Here is an 11,324-nt window from a genome sequence, read left to right on the forward strand (position 1 = left end):
TAACAGTTCTAATTAGAGTATCCAAAAATCTGGCAAATTCAAAAACCCTGTTTCCGGTTTAACCGAAAAACTGTATTTTCGGTTTTTGTCATTCTAAATCTCACTAAAATTTAGTTTTATATACATTTTTGTTATAGAAAGAAAAACAATTTCATGTATAAATAATGCATGTTTCATTAAATAGGAAATTTCAATATAACATTTTAAATAAACTTTTGGCATAATAACCTTTAATTTGGATTCAAAGTTACATAAAAAATTTAATAGTTTAAATTTTATGTAGGCTAGTATACAGAGAGCCTCAAAAGTGAGTAAACACCAGTGATTTTTTTGATTTATTAAGATCATGCAAATCATTATAGTCCGACATAAATCATTTTTTTTCAGAACCGAATCTATTATTCAGCTCAATCTCCAACAAACCGAAACTTTTAAATTTTAATCGATGGATAGATTTTAGGATTTTAATTTTCTTAAAAAAAATTCAAATAATTTTGGTGTTTACTCACTTTTAAGGTTCTCTGTAGTTAATCATCACATATATTATCAACATTAGATGATATATTTCGATAAAATCGGTTAACCGCCTTAAAAAAGTTATCAATAATGAAAAACCTGGTTGACCGGTGTTCGGTTTTGGATACTCTAGTTTAAATATTTAAATGTGCAAAACAAACAAAATGGATGAGTGATGATGTCAAAAAATGGATATGAATGATTAAATGGAATAAAATTAATAAAATATTCGTAAATATTGTGGGTACTTACGCGAGCAACCTTGGTTACAGTTGGGTACTGAAAGCCAAAAATAGAAAAAAAAATAATAATAATAAATAACTAAATCACAAGTATAAACTGAATATTAAACACTACTGCATTTGTCTGGAGATCGGAATAGAAAAACGTTGATTGGAAGGATGGAAACAATTCAAAATATATCGCATTACCTAAATTCATTTTCGCCAAGTCCATATCATTAAATAAAATGTACACTTTTACTGTTTTTTTATGGTTAATTAAAAGAATTCAACTTTATTGACTGATTTTGTTGTACATTAACGTATCACATGTTATTTGTTTCTACAACTGTTTCAATATTTTTGGAAAGGAAAATATTTCTGGAATTCTCAGTGAACTGAACCTTTAACAAAATTAATTAAATCAAAGTACGACTAACATTCTTAGTTGTATTTGTTTTTAATTAAATAGTTAAATGTCTAATGCATTCAACTGAAAATGCCACAAAATATTTTACAAAGATTATTACATTTTTAATTTTAATTGTGTAATTCAAATCGATTCTTAAAATCGCCACCATTTATTTAGCGTACAGAATGAATAGATATATATTTTTTGTATACAAAAATTATTTGTTAAAAATGTACGAATATGTAATATATTGAGTATTAGTATCAAAAAAATACGTGTTCATTACTAAAACTAAGATTGTTACATTTAAAAAGTTCAATAATATTTTTTGTTTAGAAATACTTATACAATTTGTATTTATTAGAAATTTATAAGAATATAAGTATGTATATGTTAGTAAGTAAAAATGGATGATTAGTAAGTACTAATAATGCTGTGGCCCATTTTTTATGGCCTGACAGACAACTTCATTCATATCATATCCAAGTTTAGTTTGGGTTACATCGTACTTAGACACGGTAGGAGAAGTGACGGTAACGGGAACCACCGGGCAAATTTCCAGTGGTGGTGGAGGAGTAGCTGTAGCCACCGGGACCACCACCTGTGGTGCTAGTACGTTCGGTGCTGTAGTTGTAACCACCGGGACCACTGCGAGATGTTGATTCATAAGACGACTCGTATGAAGAGCGTTCGGGTCTAGTGTAGGGATTGCTGGAATCGTAATTGTTCTTTTCTACGCTGGATTTGTACGAGTAAGAGTAGTCATTGGAGCCACGGGTACGATGAGTGCCAGGAGCAGAGCTGCACAAGTCCAAGCGAGGAGTCTGCGAATTTTCAGTAAAATACATTTACAAAAATTTTACCTTTAATTTTACTTAATCTTATAAACAAATTCAACGTTTTATTAAATAGCTAAACTAATCTAAGGTTATTTATCCAAGTATCACAACTATCTAAATTAAAATAAAAACAAAATGCGCCACTTGCTATTTCTTCGCCTTGGCGCTCAACTCAAACTCTAACTAAGAAGGAGACTAAATAAACACTCGTATGCATTTTAATGAAAGGAAATTGAAACATGTTTGAATTTACATTAAAAACGTTTCATCTTTTTCATTCGATTTCACTCAAGCCAAGATTTAGAAAGATAAATTTAATGTGGTGGAACAGCAAAGCAAAAATTATCATTAACTAAAAAAAAAAATAAATAAAAACAACAAAATATAGCCATACATTGTACATATATTAAAAGTTATAAAAATAATAATAATAATGATGTACAAATACAGATTATCGAATAAATTTTAAGTGCATATCTATATATTCATACATACATAAATAAGTTGAGAAATAAGGATTTCAAACATACAAACAAACAAACAAATTTCTAATTAGAAATGGGAGAGTGTGTGTGGGTGTAGGTGAGTACATATTTTTGAAACAAACCCAAAAAAATTTATAGTTATCGTAACATATGTGAATTGTGAAAATAATTGTATCGTATCGTAATTGATATTTTTTATTATTAATAGACGTATCTGGTGACCATGGCACCTGATTTTGGATTCCGGAAAGTTTCACGTCTAACCGGCAATGATTCCGAAGCGGCACGATGCATGCGTGGCAAGACTGCATCTAAACTGTCGCGTGATGTGCGACCAGCTGTATTGCCGCCAGCCTCGACAGTGTCAATGTGTTGGCGCACCATTGACAAAATACGTTCGCGATTTCTATCACGGGCTGGCACGTATGGCTTGATCGGTTCGTTGAGCACATGATAGCTCGGCTTAATGGCGGCTCTATTAATTGGATCTAAAATAGAACTCTTGCGCTCTTCACGTTCAGGACGACGTCGGCCAAAAGCTGTTATTGGTTCCGTAATCAAAGATGGTCGTGCCACAAACGGACACTTTTCCCAGTCTATTGGTGTTTTTGTTGGTCTCTGTAAAGTGCCCACAGGGGAAATTTAGAAACAAAAAAAAAACAACTATATCTTAATAATAGGTTTTGAGTTTTTATCTTTTCAATATTTGTTCTTGTTTTAAAAGGTGAAGAAGCATTTTCCCATCAAGCTACATTTATAAATATGTACATACATTCGCATATCTGAAGGACAAACGGTATGGGCAAGGACAGCATTCATATATTTACAGCAAAAACTGTGCCGGTGCTTACAGAGTTTTCCAAAATTAGAATAAGTATTTATTAAAAACCAAATATGTAATTATAAAATAAATGTGTTATTTATTGATTATGATCAATTAAGTATGTAAATATTTATTTAAAATAAATGAATGAATCTGTACAATGTAAGTAGATATTAAATTTCCTAACTTTGCGCGCAGTGTGGTGGTAAGTATTGGAAATTAATAATATTCAAATTGTGGATAGTGGTGAGAGAGTAAATGAAAACATGCAAATTTAGTAGTTACGATATTATAGTTATTTTATATGAATTTAATGCATGTAATATTAACATATTTGTATTTATTCATTTTTCATTTATAAAAAAGTACTACCATAATATTGAAAATGAAATAACTCCAAACTAAAAATTCCTACAACCATTAAAAATCTAACAATTACTATTTCGAGTGATATAATTGGCTGTGCTGAATACCCTTCTCTTTAGTATACTTCAGAACAAACTGAAAACTGAATCAAAAACACATGATTCCCTATGTTTTTTATTTTTATTGTCTAGCTTCTTCTTATAACTCAATATTGCAAAATATTAAAAATATTGATTTAATAACAAAATGCTGAAAATTTTATTATTTGAGTGGAAACCATACAAACACAGTCCCAAATTTACAAAAAAAAAAATACGTTTTTAAACTATAGGTATATAATTTTTTAAGGTGTGAATTTTTAAAAAAATATTTATATATACAATATACATATGTATGTATATATAAATAAAATCATGAATTTTGTGTTTATTTTAAAAGTTGTCTGTATAGAGATTTTGAAATTAAAAGAAAGACCTTGTCAAAAAAAAGTAAAAACAAAATCTATGATATTTTAATGGCAAATCCTACTCATTTGCTTGATTTTGCGATTCTCCATAAAATATTTATAGAGATTTCAAAAAGATGCGCGCGCATCTTACATTACAAAACAATAGATGCAAATTTTTACCCGGAAAAATCTTGTCATTTTTCAAATTACAAACAAATATTCAAAATTAATATTAAAGTAAATATCTATATATGTATGTATTATTATATGTATAAGTGTGTATTTATACATTTTTTTATATTGTGTACAATATTAAAGATATTATGGAAGCGTTATTTACATATTACATTTAAAATATTTCGAAAATAACTTCAAAGCTAATTTAAAAATATTTATGTACAAACTAAATACTTAAATATTATTTAATTAGTTGTTCAAGGAAAAACGAAAAACTTGAATCATGTAAAATTCATTAATGTGTCATCATCTAATACACAAAGCATGATAAGAAAGCAGTGAAACAGAGAGACTGACAGACAGAATGGGAGAGACCAATTATTTACATTTGTTCATCTGTATTTATTTTAAATTATATTGTGTATATATTTATGTATGTATGTATGTATAATCACATGTACTTATGAAAATATATACAACAATACTTGGCAAGAATGGTGAAAATTTTAATATTTTAATTTTTCATTTATTTTCCCGGCAGATGTACAATGAAATGGAAACAAATGTATAATATTTGTACACATTCATACATAGATACAACCCAGCAGTTTTACAAGTAGTCAATGTATCCCTTAAAGACAGTAATTGTCACTAAAATCTGATCAATGACTGACTCAAATTTGCATATGTATACATATATTTTGGGTCATTTGACATGTACATATGTTCGTAATCTCGTGTACTCTGGGCGAAGTCTCTGATTAAACTTCGCCCACTCTATGTATATTCCGCTCTATGTATATTTCTCTATGCATAAATGTAAATGATTTTAATGTTTATATTTTTATTATTTCATTTATTTATTTGCAAACAAAAAAAGATATTACGTAAGAAAAATATCTATGAAATATATGAAAAATAACTCAATATTAATTTTCAAAAATGTATAAGAAAAATTAACACAAGTAAGTATGTATGTCTGTATCAAAATGCATGTGCAATTATTAATTAACCTTGAAATGTGCTCTAAATACGCGCAACCTTTATTTAAATGAAACCAAAATTTTATTTATGTACACAATTTTCTTATTAGCTAATTTACAAAAATAAAAAAACAAAGTAGATATAAACAAAATAAAATACATACATTACAGATACTCAGCAGTAACATTTATATTAATTAGTTTACTACATTATTTTTTAAGTATACGAAATTTAGGCCCTAATTTTGTAAATCACGTCACCAAAGTGATATTTATATGGAAAACAAAAACAAAATTTCAAAAATTTTAAAAATTTGTTTTGGTTTTATATACAAAATTTTCAAATTATGAAAGGCAAACCAATGCTTGAATTTTTGGTGCGTTTGTTCTGTTAAGAATTTGTATATAAAACAAAAACAAATTTTTAAAATTTTTGAAATTTTGTTTTTGCTTTCCATATAAATATCACTTTGTGATGTGATTTACAAAATTAGGGCCTTAATTATTTAAATTATTGTAAAAATCAGATATAAAAACATTAAACTATTTATTGTTTTTGTCTTCATTCAACTATTATCTATTTATTTATCTATATAAATATGTAATTTAAAAACAAAATTTTGAAAACTATTTCAATTAAGGGACTAATTTCATAAACACTCTTAACTAGCTTAAATAACATTTTCAAAGAAAATTTTTACTACAAATATTTAAAAAAAAAACAAACTGAAATAAGCTTCGTAGAAATTACACTTCGATAGAAACAACCTTTTAACATCACAATTGAAATTAAGAATTAACATTTGACAACAGATGCTAAGACGCACCTTAAAATGTCAAAACAACCACTCAGAAATATGTATAAAAATGTGACACATAAAGTCCTTGTGATTAACACATGCACAAGAATATAAAAACTTTATAACATATTTTGTTGCGAAACAATTTTTTCTCAAAATCTTTAAGTAAATTTGTATAGGTTGTAGGCTTGGTTGAGTACTGCATCACCCCAAATTATTCTATTTCACCAACGTGGATATTTCTATGTAATTTATAATATTATTTTACAATTTTAAAATTTGTTTCTAAATATGTCAACTTTAGCAATATAGTTTGTAATAATTATCATTTGATTTGATTTTTTGAAAGCCTGACTTATTATCCACAAATCAAAATTAAAATTGAATGTCAAATGTTTTTAATATCGAGGGGCTATATTCAAAAACCTCTATCTTTGATTTTCACGAAAATGGTTTTTTGATGGTAAAATGTTCAGTAAAACAGCCCTCGTCTATGGTGTGAATTTCATAACAAACTTATTTTTTTTTTGCTGTTTTATTTGAATTTTTGTTATTTCTCTATCTTATACAATTAATTTTTTCTGAATGCAAAACCCTCTATCTTTTCAAATAATTAATTTTCAAATATTTTTTTCTTGCAATTCATGTTTTCGTACTAATTTTTGCATGCTGAACATGAATTTTACATTTTTGAACAGTTTTTTGGCTCTCCTGAAAAGTTGTGTTTTTTAAATAGAGGGTTTTGAATATAGTCCCTCGATATATACTTTTTTTACCAAAACTTTAAAAAACATTTTTACAATTTCAATATACATATACGTCCAATTTCAAAGTTTTGAAAAGTAGGCGTAGCTAACATTAAAAAAACAAATTAGGAGTTTGTTTTTAATTTTGTAATAAAATTGATACTTGTTTGAGATTTACATGTTTTTGTATTAAAGGAATATTAATTAAATAAAACCAATCAATCTTCAAAAAATTACTCAAAAAATTCATCACAACTTCAGCAATTAACAATCGATTTAAGTTAATGATAGCTGCTTATATTAAGGTATTGGGGACAAAATTTAAGAAAATATTAAATAAATATCCCTATAATTTACGAAAGTTTGCAAATGACGGCGTTAGGATCCGTAAATTTACAATTCGGAAAAAATAAATTCTTGATATATATATTTTTGGAAATAAGATGATGAAGTACTCAATGATGATATTTTAAGCTAAAATTAAAGCTCAGGATCAGGTCTAAAATTTTTCTCTAAAGACTAATTTAATTTGGTTGAATCAATTCCCAAAATTTGCTTTGGGTCTCTCAAATAATTGGCACTTAGCAAATTCCACTAATTAAATTCTATATAGTTAAATGACTCTAAATTGTTGTAAGATTTACCCAGTATTTATTACTATAACATTTTTATTTCGATCTATACGGTGTATTTTTATTATTTCCGATTCTAAAGAATTATAGTAGAATTATCTTTTATTCAGATTCTATGATACGAATATAAACATCAAATCAGCTGATTAAGATACAATGGAAATTTGTCAGTAATACAATTATTATATTTCAGTTTCTTATCTTTATATTTATTAAAAATGTTTTAATGTTTCGTATAGAGAAATAAACAATAAACATAATTACATTTGGTCAATCAACAATGTCTCTTATCAGTCATATTGTTATAATGTCCTAATATATCTCGACTCGGCAGCTCAGCTTAACCGACTCTTAGTCATTCGGCGCAGGTCTCTGCTGGTTTTGGTTACGACAACACAATAAAAATAGCATACAGAGTAGTATTATTTTAGGATATTATGACAATATGACATGACCCTGTGAATTGGCCAATTATGTGTACATAGTAAATTTAATTTATAGTTTTGTTCCCGCACTAGTCAGATGTATAGGTTTTAGTCAGAAAAACAACAAAGAATGCAACTCTGATTAGTAAAGTATCACAGATTTTACGAAGTACATATAAATCTTATCTTAGCTCAATACATAATTATTCAAAAATATCGATAAATATTTCAATTAATTTTAATTGCAATAAACATATACCATCAAACACAAAGTTTGTTTGAAAAATTATAATTATAATAAATAAAAATTAATTTATCTCATACATAAAAATATTTCTCAAATTAAGAATAAACTCCCATTTGCTATTAAAACTGAATGTTTGCTGGGCTTAAAATTACCTAATTTTTAAATCAATAGATATAGATTATTAAACATTTTCATATACATATATTTTTCTTTCAAAGCACTTATTGTAACATTTAAAAAAAAGGAAAAGTTTTACAAAAAATAGACACTTAACATGACTTATTACGTATAAATGGACTTCTGATAATGCGATAAATATATTTAGATATTTGATTATATTTAAAAAAAAGATAAAATAAAATATCATCAAATTTAAAATACGAACAAAAATCAAAAATAGTTTGATGATAAATAAAATAATGCAGTTTCAAACGTGTTTCAATTCCGACCAGGTTCTTACTTTTCATTATCACTAAAACAAATTTCAATTCTAGAAAAGCTTACAATTTTTCAAAAATAGAAAACTAAAAAATTATGAAAATAAAATTGTGTTTACAGCAAGTGGGACACAAAAGCAATTAAAATAGAATAGAAACAAAATATAAAATATAAAATAAACTCATAAAAGAAAGGCATTGAAAAATTAAAAATATTTTCTTTCTTCTGCTAACACAATTTGAAATGCCAACATTTAGGAAAGATATATATGTATATACATTTAAAACTATATATGTATATATATATATTTATGTGTATATTTTTGTTTGATGAAAATTGTGTTTAAAATATTCACATACATAATAATTCACATATTCACGAGTTCATCCAATAATATGTCTGTCTGTCTGTCTTTTTTTTTTTTTTTGTTTGGCATAAACACCTTTAAGCAAATTTTAAACTTAACAGATTTATATATTTTGCACACGGTTCATTTTTTCAATTATTCATGATTATTCACCAATAATAAAAATAAGATTTTGGTTTCATTTTTCTAATTTTGGGTTTCTTTAAGTTGAAAGGTAGCATTTTTTTTCATTAAATCCATTTGAGAAATAATTTACATTTTTTCAATTCTTTTATGGCATTTGTAATCGATTGGAATTGAATTTCATATGTTTATGTATGATGTATATTTAATTTTAAACACAATTTTCTATTTTCAATATATTTCTTTTTTTTAGTTTATTGTGTTTGGACTTGATTAGGATTAAAACCACACTACACTCTATTCAAATTTTTAAAACTGATTCGTTAAATTTTAATTTTTCTTTTTTTTTGGGTAAGGAATTCACAAATCCTAGCTAAGTATTCTTGCAAAAAGGAAGAATTTACGATGTAAACGCATCAAGTAATAGTAGTAAAAACGCTTACCGAAACTGCGTACGAGGTAACAACTGGCCTGGAAGAGTAGGTTCTGCGGGTAGTAAATCCACTTTCGTAAACCATTTTCGTTCGATTTAGTTTAAAATTATTTCAAATTGAATAAGATTTTGTTTAATTTAGATAATTTATTTTCTTTTAATAATTTAACACTAGGTCCACTTGAGGATTTTTTTATTTTTATTTTGTATAACTCGTTTCGTGTGTGCACTTAGCGCCCGTTCGAGATCTTCTGAATTGTTCGTTGCTGGTGGAAGCTGTTTTTGATTTTCGAAAAAATATTTGAAAATAATGTACATTTATTTTGTTGCTCTCTCAGTGCCAAATTATTTTTGGAATAACTTATACATCTAAACATACATACATTCGTATTACATACAACCAACGTAAGTATTGAAAATTCAAAAAGAATTTTCAATACTTAACCAATTGTTGTTAGTGTTAGTGTCATGACGTCATACCTGAAATCTCTTTTTTGTTTGAAATGAAATTTGTGAAATTTCATTACAAATTGAGAAGAATTTGTTAATATTTTCCTTTATTTTTATTTTTGAGAACCTGCAGATTTTGAAATGTATATGTTCTGAAAATATTACAAACATTCTCATACATCTATCTACAGACATACATATATATGTATGTATGTACGTACATTTGCATATGTCTAAATTGTTCCGCTCTCCTTAGAATTTTGTGAAAATTTCTCTGAAATGGAATAGATTAATTTCTTGTTTATAAAAACAAGAAAATATTTCTTACTGTACATCATTCCAATTTTTCGTACTTTTTGCGTAGGATTTATTTATTTTTTTTGTTTGTTTTTATTGTGATTTTAAGTGTTTTTGAGTTTTAACATTTAACTGAAGGTAAAAATAATGAAAAACAAAAAAATACTAAAATTAGTTTTATTTTGTTCTAATTTAATATGAATGTCAGATAGTTTGTGTTGTTTTTTTAATTTAATTTCTTCTAACGTAAATCACTTTCAATGATCTTGAAATTTGTATAACATCTTAAAATGTGTGTGTGTGAAAATATAATTATGTAGGTTATTGACGTCTTAATGTACAACAATAATTGCATTATTAATTATTGTTTTCATTACTAATACATATTTTACTAGCAAACATAATTATTTACTCATGCACACAGAAAAAGAGTTCGATTGAAAATCAGTTCCAGTTCCAATTATAAATATTTAATAATATGAATCAATATTTTATTGATATTATTAAAAAACTGTGTATTCATACCATTTTCTATGTTAAAATCAGATAAAAGAAAATTTCAATCGAATTAATGTATTAACAACTGCAAAATCTGTTAACAAACCCAATTTTAGCATTTACTTAAATGTGTGCTACCAATTCGTCTACGATAACCAAATTTAATTCTGCAACTTATACCTCAATGCCAAATATTACTGATTGTAACCGAAAAATTCAATTATAATTAAAAAAAAATTATAATTCGGAGTTCTCAACCGACAGACGCATTATATGAAAAAAACGTACAAATTTGTCAAAGGGGGGGGGGGGGGGCAAGCTTTGTTCTGAGGAGTAAATAAAGGATTTTTATATAAGTATTTGATATTGTTGAAAACCTTAGGACTAAGGATTGATATTTTAGTAAAATTAAATAATTTTATAATTAAAAACTAAAAAAATATAATATGATGATTTTATACGAATAATAATATAAAATTTGAATTAATGTACAATCTTAACAGTTAAAGATATCATTACAAAATTTGGAACCAATATAGACTTAAATGTCCTTAAATCAACAGCATTAGAATTTTTGACATTATTTATTTTCAAATAC

General features: G+C 26.2%; 1 protein-coding gene across 4 annotated transcripts in view; it reads right to left on the minus strand.

The window, feature by feature from the left end:
* Positions 1–9,782, minus strand: part of LOC135963236 (protein anoxia up-regulated-like) — a 33,380-nt gene extending 23,598 nt beyond the window's left edge. Inside the window, exons 1-2 of one of the 4 annotated variants that reach the window (XM_065515006.1) lie at positions 9,492–9,776; positions 769–795 (exon numbers count right to left, since the gene is read on the minus strand). In XM_065515006.1, the coding sequence (XP_065371078.1) occupies positions 769–795; positions 9,492–9,566 (102 nt within the window). In that variant the 5' untranslated portion in view covers positions 9,567–9,776. Of the gene's footprint in view, positions 1–768; positions 796–993; positions 1,974–2,373; positions 3,092–9,491 lie in introns of those variants that run through there. The other 3 variants (XM_065515007.1, XM_065515009.1, XM_065515008.1) reach the window with 3 other exon arrangements.
* Positions 9,783–11,324: the final 1,542 nt, after the last annotated feature.

Source organism: Calliphora vicina, chromosome 1 (assembly GCF_958450345.1).
Source record: "Calliphora vicina chromosome 1, idCalVici1.1, whole genome shotgun sequence".
Classification (NCBI taxonomy): domain Eukaryota; kingdom Metazoa; phylum Arthropoda; class Insecta; order Diptera; family Calliphoridae; genus Calliphora; species Calliphora vicina.